General features: G+C 44.8%; 1 protein-coding gene across 1 annotated transcript; it reads left to right on the forward strand.

The window, feature by feature from the left end:
- On the forward strand, positions 1-22168 carry FMO4 (flavin containing dimethylaniline monoxygenase 4). The gene is made up of 9 exons (XM_044266956.1): positions 1-40; positions 2850-2987; positions 4714-4902; positions 5955-6117; positions 13859-14001; positions 15131-15330; positions 16872-17224; positions 19250-19319; positions 21490-22168. Exons 2-9 carry the CDS (start codon positions 2856-2858, stop codon positions 21908-21910), a joined length of 1671 nt encoding a protein of 556 aa, XP_044122891.1. The 5' UTR covers positions 1-40; positions 2850-2855; the 3' UTR covers positions 21911-22168.
- The last annotated feature ends 417 nt before the right edge of the window (positions 22169-22585 follow it).

A 22585-nucleotide genomic window follows, 5' to 3' on the forward strand; every position in this document is an offset into this window, starting at 1 on the left:
GAGAAGTAATTTGCCAGAGTGGCTGCTCTGTCCCTACAAGGTAAGTGTCCTGGATTGTTCTTCTTTGGTGTTGCCTTTTTTTTTTTTTTTTTTAATGGGGCGAGGTTTCCAGAAACTGCTTTTGCAGAGGATAAATATTCTCCTTGGTGAGTGCATTCCTTCAGGATGAATGTGATTCTCTTCTTCAGGAGCCTCTCGATCAGGGTTCAAGTAACAGAATTAAGGAGAAAGTCAGAAGGCAAAGGAGTATTATAAGGAGACAAAGTTAGGTTGTAGGGAGAACCTATCCGAAAGAAAGGTGTCATGGGAATAACAGAATCACGAGACTTTCTCTAATTCTCTTCTCACCTCTGGTTTCCTCTGACAGATGAGATGGTAGTGCCAGGCACTGGGAAACATCAAATTTTCCACAGTTTGGTAATAGGAAATACTATGACAAAATAAGTGGGTGCTGATAAGAAGTATCAACAGATGAGATTCCAAATTTAAATAAATCATCATCACAACCATCGCATGATTTGCAAATCACCCAAGTCTCTCCACGTCTCAAGAACAATTCTACGTTTTCTGGTCTGGCAGGAATGGGATAGGGTTTTCATGTCATTCAAAGTGCAGTTCAGTAGTTCAGGGCTCATCTCTATCATGGGACTCGTCAAAAGCAGCTTTGAGCCACGGAGGACCTACAGTGCCAGCACCTTTCCAGGGTGCGAAGAGCTTACACACACCTGACGTCCCCACTCCCCGCCCCAGCCCTTCGGCTGCAGTCTCTCTCCTACCTTTCAGTTCACACCTATTTTGGTACCAAATACTTGGCATTTGGGCATAAAAACAATTCTCTTGGGCTGGAAGGGAAAACTATTAGAAACCTCTGTTTTACACACGTGGGAACAACCGCACAGGGAAAAAAAGAATCTTGTTTCCATATGTACACTGGCTAGAGGCAGAGCGAGCCCTAGAACCCACATCTTCCAGTTCCCGATTCACTTAGAACCTCCCTCAGTGGTTTTTTAAATGGTTTCCCTCACTCAGAAATCCATAATCTGCAAGTGTTGTGTAACTTTAAGAGGCATAAGTTCCCAGTTTGTTTTTGCTGCCTGCACCGTCTCTTAAGCTGGTGTGTAAAGGACACCCCAGAGAAACACGGCCCCTTCTGGGTCTCTCAGCCTCCGGGCCGAGCAGCGCAGCCCGCGGCCTACCCAGAGCGCATCGCTGCTGCAGGGACGCCCGCGTGATCCCACAGGCGTCCGCCTCTCTCCACACGGCGGCATCTCCTTGTGGACAGTCTTTTTTTTTATTATTACTATTACTTAGTTACTGGGTCTTCGTCTGTGGGTCCCCCACACTTGGCTCAGTGACTGCACTCAGAGGTGCCCAGGGCTCACCTGCTGAATTACTTTGCTTCCAGTCTGTCTACGGTGGCCCGTTTTGCACTTGACCAGTTCCGTGAGCCACCATCTTCGGCCTTATTATTGCAAAGAAAGCATAGCTGAGACCTACCAACGTTGGGTTTCTGCCTAGTGGCCTGAAAACTCCAGTGTTGTTATTGGTGGAGGCCACTTATTTCCGATTAAAAACTGTCTAGAAATCGGACTCCTCAACCCAAAGGAAACCACAGGTACATATGCCTACAGGTTAGAGGCAAACTTGCTGGTTAATTTTGTCTTTGGGAGCTGTCTTTTCTAGGGGAAAGAGGAAAAGAGGGAGACAAATGGGGAGGTAGGGAACGAACACTGATATTTGGTGCTAGGCATTTTTGTATAAGTAATTTACAAATAAGCAATTTAAATCAGTTTAAATAAATAAATAATTAAGTAATTTGACAAATAAGTAAATAAGTAATTTAATTAAATAAGTAATTTAAAACTCGGACAATTCTTCAACATAGCTGATTCGTTGGAATTAGCTTGAGTGGTTAGTCCATCCGTCAATATGAAAGCTGTGTTGATATTTGCAGAAGTCCGAATTAGAATACCAAGAAAAACTGGTTATAAATCCCTGTGACACACTACCCGCAGTCTCTACTTTCCAGAAGACCTCACCTAGAATGTCCCATAGAACTCTCCTTGAGGACTTTGTTCTATACTATGGTCCATCTTTCTTGCCTCTGTGCAAGATTAAGACCTGCCCTTAATTCATGGAGTATCTTTGATATATGGCAGGAGATGACCCTTGACTAGCTATTCTTCAGGAATCTAGATGTTTTGAAGAAAAACTAACATTTTTGCTACCCACAGGTCCTAGGGTCTAGAACGACGAGGTGATAGCAAAGGCCCTTTTACTATAGAGGGCATCTAACATCCAGAGGAGCACCTGGCTGTCTCAGTGGAACAGGCAACTCTTAATCTCAGGGTCACGAGTTCAAGCCCCATGTTGAGCATGGAACCTACTTAAATAAAAATTTAAAATAATAATAATAATAATAGTAAAATAAAAAATGTTTAAAAATTAAACAAAAACAAATAAAGTCTCAACAGGACCAAGGTCCTGACTATAGTAGTTAACACCAAGAACTGAATTTAAGTGAGCACTTAATGTGTAGGAGACAGTCCTTCCAACATATCAATCATTTAACTTCATAACAAATATTTAAGATATTATTATTTCCATTCCATTTCGTACTAAACAGAAAAGTGAGGCCCAGAGAAGATTAATAGCTAGCCTGAGCTCACGCTATATTAGTGAGTAGTGCTAAGATTTAAGCCAAACACTCTGATTTCCAGAGTCTGATTTCATTTTCAACCAAAATGTGAATCGGCCTCAGCTCAGAGGCGGTGTGTAGACCGCTCCAAGAGTTCTATGACAGGAGGTTCCTTCCAGTCGTGTCGCTCAGCCCGGCCTTCCTCCAACAGAGTACCATGGCCAAGCGAGTGGCAGTGATTGGAGCCGGTGTGAGTGGCCTGTCCTCCATCAAGTGCTGCTTGGATGAGGACCTGGAGCCCACCTGCTTTGAGAGAACTAACGACATCGGGGGACTCTGGAAGTTTACTGTGCGTACTTGTACCCTCCCACGCCCATCAGCCCCAAACTGGCTGTCGGCTTTGTCCCTGCTCTGGCATGGTGGCCTCAGCCTACCTTGGTGATCACGTAAGAAAGCAGCTCACTACAACACCACAGCCCGTGTGCAGCTGACACCAGACGGCCTCCTGCGGTCTGACAGGTGATGAACCTGCGGACTCCGCAGGGCAAGGTCAAGGCCAGTTGGAAGAGGGAGGAAGGAAGAGTCATCTGATACACCACACACAGTGTTGGAAGTTACGGTGATTTCTAGACCATGGACACTCTGAGACCAAGTAACAGTGTCACCTAGGTTAGGCCGAGTGGCATTGGTGAATACTGAGCAGATGAGGCTTTTGGAAGGATGGAAGCTGGCCTCAGGGAGTGAGCTCCAGCCCACAGGATTATTCAGGTCTTTGGGAAGAGAATTGGCAGGTGTGAGGCAAGAATCCAGACCCTGGAAGGTGGGGGTGGGAGGTCTGGGAGCTTTCGCCTTATCACAATATAAAGAGCCAAGGCACTGATTAGTCCTTCTAAGGAGTGGAATGTGCACCCTGGGGGGTTACACCTTGGGCTAGTCCAGCTGTTAGGTGACTTGAGCAACAGAAGTAGGGGCTGGAAGTGGCTTTAATACCAGCTGCCTCAGGAGGGCCCTAGGCATCCCTCCCGTTGGTGGGACATAAAGTGTCAGGAGACAGAAGGTCTGAGAACTGGATGCTCCAGGGGTAAGAGAAAAGCAATGTTCAGTGGGAGCTGAAGGTAAAGGAGAGCACTTCAAACTCTGAGTGAGGGAAGTCTTCATGGAGAAGGTGGCCTCTGCCAGTCTTTGACAGATGGTGAAGGAAATGGAATAAGCAAATGTGTGTAAGCAGGTGTGGTCACAACCCTAGGATTACGGTGTGCTGGGGGGAAGGTTTTTCCAATGGACTGTGACCCTGATCGAGCCACCAAATGTCGGTGTGGAAAGAAAAGACGGTCTGGTTTGTGTACCTTCTGCTACTTGACCCCACAGTTGGTTTGGTTTTCTTCCCCAACTCTTAAAATAATAGAGAAAATTTTTAGAAAATAATATTGAGTTAAAAAAGGAAAGAAAGAAAGAATTATTGTGTCTGGATGGCTCAGTCAGTTAAGAATTTGACCCCTGATTCGGCTCCAGTTACGATCCCAGGGTCCTGGGATTGAGCCGGTATTGGGCTCCACCCCCAGCACAAAGTCCTCCACGCCCAGCACAAAGTCCGCTTCAGAGTCTCTCTCTCCCTTTCCCTCTGCCCCTCCCCCCCCACCAGAGCACGTGCACGCTAGCTCTCTCTAAACTAAATAAAGAAATCTAAAAACAAGAAAAAGAAAATATACCTAGACAATAAATACAAAAATCAATGAGGCATTCTGTGAGCAAAGGCAAGAGGACGAGGTTCCTCATGACTGGAGAGATTGAGGATGGCAAAAAAAGAAGAAAATAATAAGCCAGGCCGACTGTAGGCCCCGTGGTTATAGAATCACTGAAAGGCAGTGTTAGTCTTGGAGGCCTACTAAATTTTGTTAACTTCTTTGTAGTGTGAGCAAGATATTGTGTTTAATAATTCCAGTCCCACCAACGATTCCTGACAACTAGAGCGTGGAGTTCTAATGCTGTTTTCCTGAAACTCTTTGGAATTACAAGTGGAATCTCTTTTCTTCCTGCCTCCCCCACCCCATCTAGCTAACTATGTTTCACCACAGGAAACTTCTAAAGATGGGATGACCAGGGTCTACAGGTCATTAGTGACAAATGTCTGCAAAGAAATGTCATGTTATAGCAACTTCCCCTTCCAAGAAGATTATCCCAATTTCATGAACCAAGGAAAATTTTGGGACTATCTCCGAGAATTTGCTGAGCACTTTGACCTTCTGAAATACATTCGGTTTAGGGTAAGACAACTTGGGTTACGGAAAGGTTAATAATGGGTGCTGCCCATTCAGCAAGCTAATGGAAAGGGCATCCTAAGTAAACTTATTCCTGATTTTTATTTTTTCTCTCTGTATGAATAAGGCAGATGATAAAGACTCCTCACTTCTCCTACTTCTCATTTTTGCTCAAATAAACCACTAAGATACACACTTTCCTGATTCCTCTTCTGAATCCAAATTCTTATTCAGGATGAAATTTAGAGATTTTTTTCCTTTGAGAGGAAAGAAGAAACAAATTTAGTTCATGAAATGTGCTGGGAAGAAATGACTAGGAATCTGAACTGCAGAAACTATAATGAGCCAAAACTGTTCCCACATTTTCCAGATGCATTCGGGATTGTAACTCATCTCCTTCCCGCTGGAAATAAGAACTAAATGTTTCCTCCTTCCAGGGAAGAAATGCAAATGTTTTGGGGCCTACCATGTAGGACTGCTTTTGAGACTTTGTACAAGTTACTTAATTTCTTTATTGGGGAGATAAACTAATATTGACAGACCTCTTACCCTGAGATGGGCTTGGCCCATGAGCATGGTTACCATACCAGCCATTACATGAGGTCCCAAGATGACTGACAGAAAGTGAGTGGGGACACCTGGGTGGCTCAGTGGGTTAAAGCCTCTGCCTTCGGCTCAGGTCATGATCCCAGGGTCTTGGGATCTGCTGTTGGCTAGAAGCCTTATTAATAGTATGAACAGTCAGTGCACACATATTCTGTAGGTGTATTATATACTATATTTTTACAATAAGTTAGAGAAAAGAAAGTGTGATTAAGGAGACCTCAAGGAAGAGAAAATACATTTGCAGTGCTGTGTGGTATTTATTGAGAAAAATCCAGCATCTGAGTCTCTGCTCGGTGGGGAACCTGCTTCCCCCTCCCTCTCTGCCTGCGCCTCTGCCTACTTGTGATCTCTCTCTCTCTCTCTCTCTCTGTGTGTCAAATAAATATTTTTAAAAATATAAAAAATATTTAAACAAATAAAGAAAGAAAGAGAGTGTTGTCTGCTCCTTTCAGACCACAGTGCGCAGTGTAACAAAACGTCCAGACTTCTCCGAAACTGGCCAGTGGGATGTTGTCACAGAGACAGAGGGGAAGCAGGAACGAGCTGTCTTTGATGCTATCATGGTTTGCACCGGACATTACCTGAATCCCCGTTTACCCTTGGAGTCCTTTCCTGGTGAGTCATTTCTACCTGAGACCATGTCTACTCTTCTGGGCTCTCCCAGAAAAAGGCATTTATTTGTAACTGAAAATAATTCCTAATGACTAGAGACAACTCTATGTTCACCTGCAGACATGCAGTGTACAAAATAACTTTGCAAGGTGTAAAGAACTATGGAGGTGTCTTCTTATTTACTTACTAATATAAATGCTGCTATTACAGAAGCTTTAACATGGCTATCTGATTCAAGTTCAATGATCACATAAGGCTTGTGGGTCATTTAAAAAAAAATACAAGCTTTTGAATTTTGTCACTGAATTATAGGTCATTTGAATCAGTAGTGATCTGTAATTCAATAACTTAAAGGAAGTGAGAGTATAAAAAAACCTGACATTTGTTTTTAAAGAACAGAGCAGCAAGTATACATCCCAGGAAATATTTTCACCCTTCAAAACGGTCCCCACAATAATAATCCATACATCTCTTATTGCCAAAGCTATCGCCACAATGGAGTTTTAGAAATTCCTTTTGGAAATGCTTTTGACTCTAACAGCTCATTTTTTTTTAAAATGTACAATCGATCTTTGAGCATCTCGGGGGTTAGGGACGCTGACCCCTTTAGTCAAAAATCCCCGTGTAACTTTTGACTTGCCCCAAAAAACTTTACTAATGGCCTGCCGTTGGCTAGAAGCCTTATTAATAGTATGAACAGTCTGTTCACACATATTCTGTAGGTGTATTATATACTATATTTTTACAGTAAGTTAGAGAAAAGAAAGCGTGATTAAGGAGACCTCAAGGAAGACAAAGTACATTTGCAGTGCTGTGCGGTATTTATTGAGAAAAGTCCGTGTGTAAGTGGATCCGCATAGCTCAAAGCCATGGTGGTCACGATGGGCAGATCGCCATGATTTGAGATCAAGTGAGGGTGATTAAAATGTAGCGCGGCTACTCTTCTGTCACTTACAAGTGGCTTTAAAGACAATGGAGGAAGTGAAGTTTTGAAACTTCATTAAGGAATTGAAAGAACGTTTAAGGACGCGGGTGAAGAAGAAAGCTTGCAAACCTGAGCCAATAAAAAAAAGAAAGAAAGAAAAAAATGTAAATCTTACAAATGTAATCTCAAATTAACAAAATCTCCTACTTTAAACAAATGTTGTAGGGATCGAGCGAGGCTCTGCATAATTTTGCAGAGAAGCAATGGTGTGAATAGTGGTTGGGCTTCAGACTTGCAGCAAGCCGGGAGCCTAAATGAGCAGCGACACGGCACTGAAGAAATCCAGAACCCGCTCTGGTAACGAAGTTTCCGTGGGGAGATGGGTTACGGACGCCAGAGCACTGGTGTTTGTGGGAGGGAGTGTCTTGTCAGGTTTGGCTTGGTTTACCCTTAGTTCCGCTTGGACTCTGACTAAAAGTTGCTCTTGCAAAAGATCAGCCAAGAACTGAGCCGTGGGGAATCCGTGTGGCAGTTTAAAGCGTGTCACCCAGAAGAGCTGGTTCCGAGGGAAGAGACCTCAGAATCAGACAGAATCACACGGTAGTCTGAGACCATTTCAAGAGCAAACATTTCTATATGTTGATGACCTCTGGGGAAGAAATGATTAAATCAGATGTATCGGTGTGCCCTTCTCTTTTCCCCAAAACCCAGATTAGGGGAAAGGAATTCACACATACCGATTCCAGAGACTCTTCCTGAGAAGGTCTCTGATTATGACCAGACTCTAGAAGGATTTGTGACAGGAGGAACCCAGGACTTTGTGTTCCCGGAATGCAGAATGTTGCTGAGGGACATAGTGTAAGGTTTCCAAGGAGTCCTGATCTGCTACAGCTCCCTCCGGGCAATGGCCCTGGAGACGTGACCTTTAGCTTACCCCTTAGGAACAAAGTTCTGAAGTGAGCAGCCCAGACCACATCCCAGCACTAGCTGCATAACCTTGGGTAAACTTCGCCCAGTGACTCCGTCCCATACAGCGGTCCTGAGAATTCAGTGAAACCATCCATGTAAAATACTCCGCAGAGGACAGACCACTTAGTGAGCTCTCCACCAGCAGTAGCTCCTGCCACTGTGACGTGTGACCTCCTGGGAACTAGTACGAACCTCTCTCTGAGAGCTGTTCAGAAGAAGCTGCTTCCGAAGAGACGAGTGATTCCCCCAGACTAAGCACTACTCAGCCCTCCGTTTCAACTCCTGTCTCGGCACCCATCCCACCTCAGAGTTCGAGGTCCTCCTATGTCCCAGGGGGGAGCCCCAGGGCGGGGAACACGGACCCGAGTTGCACATTCCTCTCCCCATGCAGAAGTTGTGTAAGACTGACTCTCCAACCGCGTGTCAGTTGTGATCATTAGTGACAGATGAGGGATATGAATGCCTAATTGTGTGTGATCAGTTACTCATAAATGACTTTAGCTTTGTGAGCATTGTAAATGGAATTCAAAGGCCTGGTCATCCTTCCCCTAAGACAGTTGCTGTGATTTCCCAAACCATAACATTAGCGCAGTAAGTAGGAGATGAAGAAAGAGACATTGAGTGACAAGGCAAACTGAGTCCCGTGCCCCTCGGCAGATTTTGAGGGTGTCACTGAATAAGAGGACGGTGCAGTAATTGAAGATTATAAGGATGACTTTAAATTATCAGTGTGTTCTACTTTTAGGACGTAAAATTGATAATTACCTTCAGAAAGAGTTCTGTTAAAAAAAAAAAAAGGTTTGATGTTTCTGTGTTAAATTGCCCAGTTGTCTGAAAACTTCTTTCCCCTGAATGTTGCATTTCCTTGGCATCGAATGATGCATTTATTATCTGGCATTAAATGTCCCCAGGTGAGGGGACAGCAATCCACAGTGCTCAGTAGTCCACAGTTCTCCACTCCCTGGCGCCCGCCCCCATACACGGGCATGAGACAGAGAAAGCAAAATACAGTTAAAATGAAAGCTGAACCTTGAAGTCATTTTCCATGACAATAGTGTATGTTTAACATGAGCTTACTGAATGAAACCAGTTACCAAACAGCCTTATGAAAACAGCCTGAAAGAAAAGAGCTAGTGTGACAGTAGCTGTGGGCTATGACCGCGGCTCAGGGTTTCCTAACCACTGCCAAGACCTGAGATGCTTATTTTAAAGGCAAGTTCGTGTGGCCTTTACAGAGTAACAACCTCCAGAAGTGGGCCCCTGGAATCCCAATGTTTAACAGACTCCCCCAGCAATGTGATTCTCATGGAAACTAAAGCCTTAGAGTCATTTCCGTTGTCCAGTAGAGGCAGCCTTGCCCCCTGGTTACCATGGGCAACCTAGGTTCAGGCTGTGCCTCTGACTTCTTTGGCACCCGGGCAAACCGTTGTGTCCTAAGTCCCTATTTCTCTCCCTGTAAAATGAAATACTCAGCACTTTCTTCCTAGGGTTGCTTGAGGATGAAATCAGCTAGCTGCTTGCCATGGAGTGCCCAGCACAGGACCCCGGACAGAGAGCTCAGTGGGACTTAGCTCAGGGTGTTGGTATGAAAGAATTCTGCCTGCTCTTTTGCAGAAAATGAAATGGCGGGGGGGGGGGATTACTGGTACCAAATTAAATATAATTACTTGCTATATCGGAGCAAACTCAATCCCTTAAGTCATTTGAGGGAGAAAAACAGCTTGAAAGCACAAATGGGAGTCATAAAAACAATTTAAATCCTGTCTCTGGTACTTGTTAATTATATGGCCTTAAGCAAATCACTCAGCCTTTCTACGCTGAGTGGATTTACCTATAAAGACAAGGATGAGTAACTCCCATCTCCAGGAGGATTATTACAAACCTGACTTGAGAGAATAACTCTGGAGGTCCCCGGCTGAGCACAGTTCATTAAGATTTTTTTTGTAAAGGGTTTCACTTCCTGCTAAACCGTAGCGTGAATTCATTCTTTGAGTAACAGCGATGCAATTTACCGTGCACAAAGCAATGACAGAGTGATACTGGAAGAGAGACGGGGAAGGTAGTGGGGCATAACCTGGACGTTAAAAGTCCGGGATCTTGCATCCGAGTACTTGCATTTAATTCCCAGCTCTCGGGCACCTGGCTGGCTTAGTCAGTGGAGTGTGCGACCCTTGATCTCAAGGTCGTGAGTTCAAGTCCCACGCTGCATGTGGAGCCTACTTAAAAATTAACAAATAGGGCGCCTGGATGGCTCAGTTATTAAGCGGCATCTGCCTTTGGCTCAGGTCATGATCTCAGGGCCCTGGGATAGAGCCCCGTGTTGGACTCCCTGTCAACAGGGAGCCTGCTTCCCCCTCTGCTCCTCACCCTGCTCTCATGCTCGCTCGCTCTCTCTCTCTCAAATAAATAAAAAAAATATTTAAAAAAAAAAAACCTGTGGGTGAATTGTCAAAAAAAAAAAAAAAGACCCCCATTTTGCGTATATGTATGGCAAAATGCACAGTTCTGTTTTGCAAGGAGAAAAAGACTTTCCTTCTACCTTCCTCAGCTTGATAGGCAGATTAACAGGGAGAAAGGTATACAGATTTATTAATTTTTAATACTAATCCGGGAGCATCATAGAAAATAAGAATACCCAAAAAAGCTATGAGATTTGAGAGTTTACATAACCATCTTAATAGGGAAAGGGGAGGGGCTGTAGGCAATCCAGGGGACAGGAAATGTTTCTAGAAAGACAAATTACAGGCTCTTAGAAGAGTCGATGGGAGATACGATCATTTGCAACAAAGTTTGTCTGTAGAGACTTCTGCTGTCCGCTCCGGTGATACAAGAGCCAATCTTCCCAGGTTGTTGAAACGCCAGAGAAGAGTTTTACCGCTGCAAGAGTCCTTTTGGAGGATCTGCCTTTAGGCAGATGAGGCAGGTCCAGAGAAGGCATCTCCCTGCCTTTGCTGTTTTTCACGGCCCTTCCCCTAAAAATAATCAGCCTATCAAAGTGGCCCATTTGGGGTGGCATGTCCTGTGCTCCTTCAGTGGTAAAGTATTTCAAATATGATAGCAATGCAAAAAAAAAAAAAAAATCAAGTAGTCATACAGTTTCCTTAAGGAATTGACGAGGCGCTACAAGACAAAGCCCTAGCCAAAATGTGAACAGTTGGGAAATATATGCAATCATTTCTATCAAATTTTCCTTAGTCCAGAGAGCAAGAGAGCTGCAACGGTTTGGGTAATGATTTCAAATGCTGCCGAAGCCCCTGTGACATCTATCTAAGGTTTACTCTTTTTTTTCTTTTTTTAGAAGAAAACCTTTCTTTTTTATATTTATTTATTTATTTATTTGACAGACAGAGATCACAAGCAGGCAGAGAGGCAGGCAGAGAGAGAGAGAGGAAGGGAAGCAGGCTCCCTGCTGAGCAGAGAGCCCGATGTGGGGCTTGATCCCAGGACTCTGGGATCGTGACCTGAGCTGAAGGCAGAGACTTTAACTCACTGAGCCACCCAGGCACCCCAAGGTTACTCTTTTTAAGATGGTTTTTCTGGTGGGTCGCCTGGGTGGCTCAGTTGGTTAATCATCTGCCTTCAGTTTAGATCGTGATCTTGGAGTCCTGGGATCGAGCCCCGCATCAGGCTCTCCACCGAGCAGGGAGCCTGCTCCTCCTCTGGCTTGTGTTCTCTCTCTTTCTGACAAATAATAGAAAAAAATCTTTAATAAAATATTGGTGGGGCATCTGAGTGGCTCAGTTGTTAAGCATCTGCCTTTGGCTCAGGTCATGATCTCAGGATCCTGGGATGGAGCCCTGCATCAGGCTCCCCATTCAGTGGGGAGCCTGCTTCTCCCTCTCCCACTCCCCCTGCTTATGTTCACTCTCTTGCTGTGTCTCTGTCAAATGGATAAAATCTTTTAAAATTTTTTAAATTAAATCTTCAAAAGAGTCTAAAAAAAAAAGGCTTTTCTGCTTTTCACTAATCACCACGGATCTTTCACAAGTAGTTTTAAGACTAATGTTGAATTGGGGAGGAAGAACTTGCTACCAGGACAGCTGGCCCCACTTGCAGGCAAGCTCAGCCACTGCCTGTCAAGTTTGGGTCAAACACCAGGCCCCGAGCTCCATGGACTCCAAGAGTCAAGGTCTCACAGTGGTCTCCTTGCAGCCCCTCCAACCTGCCTTCATGTCCCAGGGACAAAAAATGTCACAGCACTTTACGTCCTTTCCTGAAATTCTCCCATTTCCAACTCCTGGCTACTTTGACTCCAATCCCCCAAAGTGAGTGAGGGGCTAGGGATCCCAAAATGGATCTGCATACACATTCTTTGCAAATTCTGCATAGTGGGCTTAACACATCCCTTGGAATATGGCCAGGATTGTATTCAGTTTCCAGCTTTGGGGGCCTTAGGAGGCAAAGAATCCAGTTAAAATATTGTGTTACACATATTACCGATGCAATAAATGTTATTAAGTACATGAATCAATCATTGTATGATAGGAGAATGATGTATTCTGGGAGACAGTTTCATTTTTTTATTTTTAAATTTATTTCTACTGATTTTATTTATTTATCTGTCAGAGAGGGAGAGCAGCAGGCAGAGGGAGAAGCAGGTTCCCGGCTAAGCAAGGAGCCTGACACAGGACTTGATCCCAGGACACTGCAATCATGACCTGAGCCGAAGTCAGTCACTTAACCGACAGAGCCACTCAAGCTTCCCTATTTCTATTTATTTTAGAGCGAGAGTGGGGGGAGGGGCAGAGGGGAGAGAGAGAGAGAGTCTTAGCCTCCCTACCAAGCGTGGAGCCAGATGTGGGGCTCGATCTCACCACCCTAAGAAAACGGCCTGCACTGAAGCCAAGAGTCAGACGCTGAACCAGCTGTACTCCCCAGACACCCCTAGTTTCATCTTTTTATTTTAAAATTTCAGAAGTACTTGAAAGCGTCCCTTTCAGGTTCCTTGCCAGACCTTTGTCTCACCCACCTGTGGGCCTGACGGTCACCGACCCCATCCCTCCTGTTCCTTCTGCCACCTCGTAATTCCCATGGCGGCAGCCACCACTGCAAACACCTCTACCTCCTGTTACTCCCAGTCTTCACTTACACAAATCCGTGCTTTATGTCTTTTTTCTAGATGCCAAGAAGATAGTTGCCAAAAATGAATCAAGAGAAGAAATATTCTGAGATCCCTTCTCATGTTCATAAATACCGTAATCATGGTCCTGCTATTAACAGAGTGTTAGGAACTAGAAAGAATGGTAGTAACCCAAATATAAATAATATAAGAATGGAGTATAAATAAGCATAGGGTATAATAAAGCATTAAGCATATAATAAAGAATAAAGTAAAGTAAGCATTAAGTGTAAGTAGCAAGCCTAAACCACAAAAAGAATTACTTTATGTATAAGAGAACTTGCCACAAAATTTCTTCTGTGGAAAACTGTGAATAAATTACAATTCAGTTTGTAAGTATGTTATATACACAAGCCATATTCTTATAGACTATATCTGTTGGGTAAAATACAGTCTAATTCTTGCTTACACTGTTCAGGATCATGCGTGAGAGGGTTGTTTGCAGTGAGCTCGAGTCCCCCCAAGTAACTGCTTTGGAAGGGCGCAGTCGCGTGGCATACGAATTCTCCCGCATTTGTCAGTCTCCTGCACGTTGTGCTCAGCCTATACCTGGGCTCCCAGAATCCGGTGGAGAGGGAGATGGTGTGCTGCTTCTACTTCCTTCAGTGAGCAGCAGGAACAGAAGGCTGACGTATTTCTGGAACTTTCCTTTTCCTCCAGACCCTATGCCTGCATCCTAGGGAATTACAACTTTAGATTCTTCTGATTTTCTGATCCCTCCTTCCCCTCAGGTATTCATAAATTTAAAGGCCAGATCCTGCACAGTCAGGAGTATAAGAGCCCAGAAGGCTTTCAAGGCAAACGCGTGTTAGTGATCGGTCTTGGGAACACTGCAGGAGACGTGGCCGTGGAGCTGAGCCGGACGGCAGCACAGGTACCCCCGGCTGAATTCACACCCTCAGCCCATCATCATTTCTGGTGTCTGGAGAGAGGCAGACACGATGACAAACACATTGGCCAGTTGCTAAATCATCTGAACATAGCATGAGTGAAAAATTCCACCAGTTACAGGAGTGAACCATCTCCAAGAGGGGCTGGGAAATGGCATGGATGTCAGACCAGTAGGGACTTTTCAGAGGTAACGGTTTCAGAAACAAGACCAAATGGGCCATTCATTCCACCCAGACCAATTATCTTTCTTTTACACTTTCCCTCTGCGATTCTGGCAAAACTCCCATATAAAGTTAGAAAAGGGAAGGTTTTTTCTGACCACATTTGTTTTAAAAGAAAAGCAACCTTTACTCTGCCACGAAGTATATTTAATGATTTTAGAAAGTCCAAGCACAGATTCACAAATTAGAAATCTGTTCCACTTTAACATAAATTATAGGACAGTGATTCGATTTGGAAAGAAGAGATTTTGATTTAACCCAATTAAAATAGCTCTCCCAAAACATCACTTTAAATTCGATATTACTTAGATGGGAAAAAAACTGCCTGATGAATAGTGCATTCCTACAATGGCAACAACAGAAAGTCATTTATAGATCTGTGTACAAATCTACCAGTTAGGAACAGATGTTAGGAATGAAATCTTGCCGTTTGCAGCAACATGTATGGAGCTAGAGAGTATAAGGCTAAGCAAAATGAGTCAGTCAGGAAAAGCCAAATACCATATGATTTCAGCCACATGGGGAATTTAAGAAACAAACAAACAATGGGGAAAAAAATAAGAGTGGAAAAGAGAGACACATCAAGAAACAGACTCCTAACTATAAAGAACAAACTGGTGGTTCCCAGAGGGAAGTGGATGGGGGGATGGGTGAGACAGGTAATGGGGAGGAGGGTGAGCTCCCCTTGTGATGAGTGCTGGGTGCTGTATGCAAATGCTGCATCACTATATTGTGCACCCAAAACTAATAGAGCATTGTAGGTTAACTAACTGGAATTACAATTAAAAACCTTAAAAAAAAAAAAGTCAGATGTTATAAGAACATTTGAAGCACACCAAGGAAAAATACTACAAGACGACGTCCCTATATTTATCCTGCCTTACTTTTTAGGTACTTCTCAGTACCAGGACTGGTGCCTGGGTTCTCCACCGCTCTTCAGATGGGGGCTACCCATTAAATATGGTGATTACAAGAAGATGCCTTAATTTTATCACACAAGTTCTGCCCTCGCGTGTACTAAACTGGATTCAACAGAGGCAACTGAATAAAAGATTTAACCATGAGAATTATGGATTAAGTATTACAAAGGGGTACTTAAATTTTTTTATTTAATGGGAAAATTATTTTTCATTCTCTTTTATTCAGAACTCAAAATCTTCAATAATTATAATGCTGCCTTTGTTTATTCTGTTCTGACCTTAGCTCCTTAATTATTTTTTAGATGTTATTTACGTATTTGACAGAGAGATCACAAGTAGGCAGAGAGGCAGGCTCCCTGCTGAGCAAAAGAACCCAAAGTGGGGCTTGATCCCAGGACACCGAGATCATGACCTGAGCTGAAGACAGAGGCTTAACCCACTGAGCCACCCAGGCGCCCCCTTAGCTCCTTAATTAAGACAATGTCCATCAGGTACCACAGCAGTCCTTGAGATGGGAATATTCTCTGTCTGGTAACAAAAGTAGGAACTCATTAGGCTAGAAGAAAATGAAGATAAAAACTTTTCATTTCAAGCTTAAAAATCAAGAAATTAAAATTGGCTTTGAGGAATCTTGGAATGGCTACGGTGTACACATGGAATATCTGCAGCATCAAAAGTACAGATAACTTTTCATCAATGTTGTCTCTGGCTAGATGATTAGAGGGTGCATTTCCAACAGGAATTCCTAGAATTACATGTTTTAATATACATCTCTATAAAGTTGCACATTGCAAGAGAAAGAAATGAATATTGAAATGAATATTTATATATATTATATATAATATATTCATTATATATTATAATATTCATTATATATAATGAATATAAGGTCATTAAAGATGCCTTTTATTTTATGCTTGACCCAAATATTTTTCTTTGGTAAGACAGCTCTCAACTTATAAAGAAAATTAATGGCAATGGATGATTTGTTTTTTGTTTTTTTTGAGAGAGAGAGTGAGAAAGTGTGTGTGGACATGTGTAAGCAGGGGAGGGAGAAAGGGGCAGAAGGAGAGGGAGAGAGAGAATCCCCAGCAGGCTCGACTTTGCAGCCTGATCCATCGCCCCCTTTGGGTTGACCATATGACCCTGAGACCATGATGTGAACCCAAATCAAGAATCAGTCACTTAACTGACTGAGCCACCCAGGTGCCCCCAAATGTCTATTTTACAAAGACATTATGTCTGCTGTGATTAGACAGAATGATGTTCATAATGAAAATACTTGTCAGCATAAATGGATTCAGATTTTTTTTTATTTTTATCCAAAAATTTCTTGGTAACTTCCTCTTTGCCTGTTGTCAATCTTTTGAGGCCTGGGTGAGGTGAGACCAAAAACTGATTATTAAATGGACTGTTGCCTACTCAATCCTGATGCTTCGAGGAAAGCATTGCTCCAGAAATTAGTATCAAGAGAATTTTAAACCCCAAGCAGGAAAGAATAGGTGTAAACATTGTTGACATGCCTTCTACCGGAAGTAAGAGGACAAAACGTGTTATTGCAACAAAGTTGGAGAGGCAGCTTTGAACTAGACATTGGTCAATTCGCTCCCTATGCTTGACAGACACTCTTCCTTCAATTGACCAAATGAAGAGTTCACTCCGGTATCTCATAGGCCTAAGTACAATGAATAATTTTCTCTTCTGTGTCAAAGGAAAATATCAAAATTCATTGTGAATGACGAACTGCCGACCTGTATCCTTTGTGGGACAGTCACCATGAAAACCGGCGTGAAGGAGTTTACAGAAACCTCTGCTCTCTTTGAAGACGGAACCATGGAAGAAAACATCGATACTGTGATCTTCGCGACAGGATACACATTTTCTTTTCCCTTTCTCGAAGAACCTCTTAAAAGCCTCAGTACAAAGAAGATATTCCTATATAAGCGGGTCTTTCCTTCAAACCTAGAGAGAGCAACACTAGCTCTCATTGGCTTCATCAGCCTTAAAGGATCCATCTTGGCGGGCACGGAGCTCCAAGCACGCTGGGCCACGAGAGTATTCAAAGGTACTTGACTCTTTTTAAAGCCCTATGTGACCATCTGAGTCTTCAAATGAGTGCCTTGTGATTTAGCCCAAGCGGCACAGATGTAAGCTAAAGTAATATAAAATATCAAGAGTTTAACGGATACTTAACTTCACCTCTGAGTGATATTATCCGGTGGGTGTGCTTGCGTCGCCAACACAACAGAGTGGAGAAAAGGTTTCTGATTCTCTGGGTGGAGTAAATTTGGACAACAACATATAATCCCATCTCTCAGATTCACTGAAATTACTGAAGCTTCGGGATCCCCTATTCTGTTCTACTCTAGTCTAGTCTGGTTTATTTACTTCTAAATCTTTTTTTTTTTCTTTTTTAAGATTTTATTTGACAGGCAGAGATCACAAGTAGGCAGAGAGGCAGGTGGAGAGAGAGGAGGAAGCAGGCTCCCCGCGGAGCAGAGAGCCCAATGTGGGGCTCCATCCCAGGACCCTGGGATCATGACCTGAGCCTAAGGCAGAGGCTTTAACCCACTGAGCCACCCAAGTGCCCCTGCTTCTAATCTTATCATTTATTTCTAGAAGTAGAATTTTGAACCACTTCCGAAGAAAGTTATTGGACTAATGCACACTGTGAATAAAGTTGAGTTCTAAGGAGATGGTAACCTTTGAGAAATGCCTATAAAAATTTTTTTAGGTACTGGACACTAAACTGTCCACTTTCACTGTAAGAGCACAAATGATGGGAGTCAGGGGTACTGGGGTCCGATCCCAACTCAAACTCACCGGCTTTGTGAGGACCTCTCTGAGGCTCAGAGCCTTCATCAGGACCAGAACAACAGGAATAATAAAACCTCTTTCCCAAGAGTGTCGTAGGACGGATGTCTGCCGAGCGCTTAGCACCGTGCTTGGCACACAGTGAAGGTTACTAATCGACAGCCGTCCTTCTTCTCTGGCTGTTATTTTCATACCTCTCTAAAGCAGGGCAAGTTTTAGATGAGTAAGCATTTTAAAGAACTGCACTTGCGTGATTTTTTTAAATAAAAACAGGAATCACTACTGAACCAATCAGCTGTCCTTTAGCAGAAGTGTGTCCTTCATGAATAAAAACAATCACCAATAATTTACAAATAGCACATAATGCAGTCTTAAGACATGTCGACATCCAATGCCACACGATTCCATTAAATGATCACAAATTTTTGTTTCTTTAAGGCCAATTAAAGAGCTTTGACAGCATTATCCGATTATAGTGAAACCACAGAAGACTCTTAAGTACCGGATGATACTTTGTTTGGGCTTTTTAAGTGTTTGATAATGAGCTCAAAAACGCTTATCAGAATGATAGCACTGAGGAAATGAAGCGTGATTAGCTCACAGCCCGGGATACTCCCAGGCTTCTCCAGAGAGCCTCGGGGGCAATCTGGGAACTGCCAAGGAAGGTCCTGCCCACTCTTCACCGGATAAATTGACGCGGGGGACAAGCACTGCGCAGAGTGAAGGCAGAGCTAGCTCAAGTACACGGGGACCCCATGCTCTGGGTCAGCACTCGGCTCCCAGCCAGGAGAGCGGAGCGTGCGCCCTGAGACCGTGTAGGTGGGAGGCTGAGACACGGCTTCTCACCACTGGAGCAGTCAGAGCCTCCGCGAGGCCCAGAGACAGGCAGGCAGGCTTATAAAAACGAGGTCGTTGCTAGTATTTCTGCTGAACTGGCGACTGGGTCTCACACGCACGGACACAAACAGGTGTATACAAACTGCATAATACAGACATCGTATATGAATATATGCGGGACACGGGCAGAGAACGCAGCTGGAGCCGGTGCCGCTGAGGGCAGGACCACGGGGTGTCCATCCTCGTCGTGCTGGCAGGAGAGGACCCTAGTGACTGGGTCTGGAGGAGGACTTTGCCTCCAGAGATGACCTCTAATTGCAGGCTGAGCTTTGAGTGTTACATGTCCTAAGGATAGAGCAGTGGGGGGGGACAGAAATGGGGGGGGAGCTTGAAGGAAAGGGTACAGGTGACATGGATGTGTTTCCGATTGTTCTCACAGGACTCTGTCGGATACCTCCATCCCAGAAGTTGATGGCCGAGGCTACTAAAAAGGAGCAGCTCATAGAAAGGTAGGACAGGACATGCAGCTCGTTCCAGGAAAACCTACCAGGGTATTTCCTTACACACACACACACACACACACACACACACGCTCGCGCACACACACATGCAACCCATTCCTAGAGAAGCACTACGGCAGGCTGGAGGTCACTGCGCTAGAGTCAGAAGAATATGTTTTCAAACTTAACTCTTCTACCAACTAGATCTGTGGCCTGAGATGTGTCCGTGGGGTCACCCGCCGTGTCACCTCAGTAGAACTCAGAGCCCGGCCCCCAGCAGATGGCAATCGTGGGTGCCCGGCCCCCGGAACTCCACTGTGTCTTGGTTCTCCTCCTACCTCTTGGGCTGCTCTTTCTCTGAATTTACTGGAGGACCTCCTCCTTGCTCCTAAAAACTGGTGAAGCCGGCCTTACTCTCACTTCCGCTAACACTCACTCCTCGGGGGTCTCGTCCCGGCCTGTGGCTTTAAATGCCATTGTACAGTGTGGCTTCCGTCTCTCTCCCCAGAATTCCCACTCCTAATCCAAGTCCCTCCAGGTATGTGCGCTTGGGCACCACTGGGGTCTCTCAAGTCGGGAGAGTGTGTCTACACACGCACCCTCGCCCCATCACCCGCCCACCCATCTCGCACGTGGGTTGCGCGGACGCTTCCCCCCTCGTCACCGGCTGCTCATCCCAGTCGGTCCACCGAGAGCCCCAGACTCATCCTGTTCTCCTCTTTTTCTCTCGGACCCCACATCAGCAAATACCGCCACCACCCACCTTCAAACAAACCCAGAATCCAGAGCCTTCCAGCTACCCCCACAGCCACCCCAGACCAGGCCACCGTCATGTCTCACCAGGACACCGGCTGTCGCCCCTGCTCTGGTCTCCCCGCTTCCACTCTGTCCCGCGGGCAGATCTTGATAGCGCAGCAGGAGTGAGCAACACCGACGGCTCTTCTGTTCGGAGCCCTCTGACTGCTTCCCATTCCACTCGCAGAAACTTCCCTGCAACCCTGCGGCCCTCCAGAGCTTCCAGCTGGCTCTGCGCCACCGCCTTCCGTCCCCCCAGCTCACCCACACTCCTCCAGTCGCCCCAGCCTCCTCGCTGGTCCGCAAACATGCCAGGCACAGCCCCTCAGAACCTCTGCTCTTACTGTTTCCTCTGCCCGGGATGTTCTCCCCACCAGAGAGCTACAGGCGGTCACTCCGCACCTCGTAAGAGAGAAGCCTTCTCTGACAACACTGCAGGACACGGCAGCCCAGCCAGTGCCTGCAGGGCCTCGTCCCCCTCCCTGCCTTTACATTACTTGATAATACCTATAACCACCTGACTTATTACATATCTATTTGGCTGGGGGGGGGTAATTTTTTTTTAATTTTATTTATTTATTTGAGGGAGAGAATGTGAGCAAGTGAGAGCGGAAGAGCACAAGGGGGCAGGGGAGGGGGAGCAGCGGGAGAGGGAGAAACGGGTTCCCCGCTGAGCAGGGAGCCGGATGCGGGGCTCGATCCCAGGACCCTGGAGTCCTGACCTGAGCTGAAGGCAGACGCTTAACCCACTGAGCCACCCAGGCGTCCTGGCTGTTAATTTCCTCACTAGAATGTAAGTTCTTTGATGACAAGGACTTTGTTTTATTCGCTGCTGGCCCCCAGCACCTAGGATGGTGCCTATCACAGGATGGACGCTTAATATTTATTTATCAAAAGCATACATGAATGAATGAATGACATAGGGACATTATGAAAGTTTACTAACAGCAGCAATAGGTAGGAATAAACTTTCATATACAGTACTCAGGTCTGCATCATGTTCAGGGCTGTTACACCACAGATGACCGCCTCAACTCAAAATTAACATAAAAAAAGTAGGCGGCCATATCGATGCTTTCTGATCATGTTCATTCGTTCAACTGTTGTATTTGGACTGACCAGATTTTTACCTCATATAAAATTCAACAACCCAAACCATGATCTGGAGCCCCTGTCCAATGGCCTCCTTTTACCATTCCCTTTGACAAAATGAATTATCGTCACCAACACCCTTTGTAGGTAAAGTCCTCTCACTTTTTTCCTTTGCAACGTAGAAAAACATTCCCAAACATGGTTTGACCCCGATAAGAAGTAGTAAAACGGTGGGAGGAGGGGTGACTTATAACTTGAAAATGGAAAATGGTCCCATGTTTTTTCCTCTCAGGGGTGTGATGAAAGACACCAGTGAAGACAAACTTGAGTTCATTCAGTACCTGGATGACCTGGCTGCATGCATAGGCGCCAAGCCCAGTGTCCCTCTTCTGTTCCTCAAGGATCCCAGACTAGCCTGGGAAGTTTTCTTTGGACCATGCACTCCTTACCAATACCGCCTTGTGGGCCCTGGAAAATGGGATGGAGCCAGAAATGCCATCCTGACCCAGTGGGCCAGGACACTGAAACCCTTAAAAACTCGAATTGTTCCTGATTCCACCAAGCCTGCCTCCATGTCACATTATTTAAAAGTTTGGGGGGCACCTATCCTCCTTGCCTCTCTCGTACTGATCTGTAAACCTTCACTGTTTTTGAAACCGGTACGAGATAATCTACAGGATAGAATCTCCTCTTACCTAACACGTATTTGGTGAGGACGAATCTCGTCACGGGAGTCGTGCCCAGCCACACTAATTCTGTCTCCAATACTCTGTGCCTCCTCCTCTCCTCTCTGTCTTACCTGCTATCACCCAAGCTCAGGTCCAGTCATGTCTTATCTGAGTCACTGTACTGTCTTTCTCTCTAGTCTCAGTGCCTCCTTTCCTCTCTATATTCCACTCTGCTACCTAAGCAACTATGCTAAAATAAGAATAGCATCACTATTGCCATCAAGATCTCGGTAGGAATCAGACGACACTCAAATTAGGTAATTTGTGGACATTTTGACACGGAGATTATTACAAACGGTTTGGGCAAAGTGTAGGGAAATCATAGGAATAATAAAATACTCCCAACTAGTAACTGAGATATTTTTACCATTCCTGGGCCTAATGAGGCAAGAGGAGAAAACAATTATGAATGAGAAAGAGAGAGAGGTAGAGAGGGCCACCTCTCAAGGGTTACAATCTTCAGCTGACAGATGAAGGCAGTTTGTGGTAACCCCAAAAGTACAGAGCTTGGGAATAAATTCTCTAACTTTATTTCCTTCCGTCCCTCTCATCCCCTGCCCATGCTCCCCAATGGCCTAACCCAACCAAAACTGAAAGGGCAAGGTTGCCAACTGTTGTAGATTGAGTTGTCTCCCTCAAAAAGATACATTCAAAGTCCTA

The sequence above is a fragment of the Neovison vison genome, chromosome 10 (genome assembly GCF_020171115.1).
Source record: "Neovison vison isolate M4711 chromosome 10, ASM_NN_V1, whole genome shotgun sequence".
NCBI classification, from domain to species: domain Eukaryota; kingdom Metazoa; phylum Chordata; class Mammalia; order Carnivora; family Mustelidae; genus Neogale; species Neogale vison.

What these genes read in the sequence shown, in the direction of transcription:
- FMO4 (XM_044266956.1), top strand. Translation starts at nt 2,856, where the DNA reads ATGGCCAAGCGAGTGGCAGTGATTGGAGCCGGTGTGAGTGGCCTGTCC. An exon ending in ACCCTTGGAGTCCTTTCCTG is followed by an intron (nt 6,118 to 13,858) that starts GTGAGTCATTTC and finishes CCTTCCCCTCAG; the next exon opens with GTATTCATAAATTTAAAGGC. An exon ending in GGCCACGAGAGTATTCAAAG is followed by an intron (nt 17,225 to 19,249) that starts GTACTTGACTCT and finishes TTGTTCTCACAG; the next exon opens with GACTCTGTCGGATACCTCCA.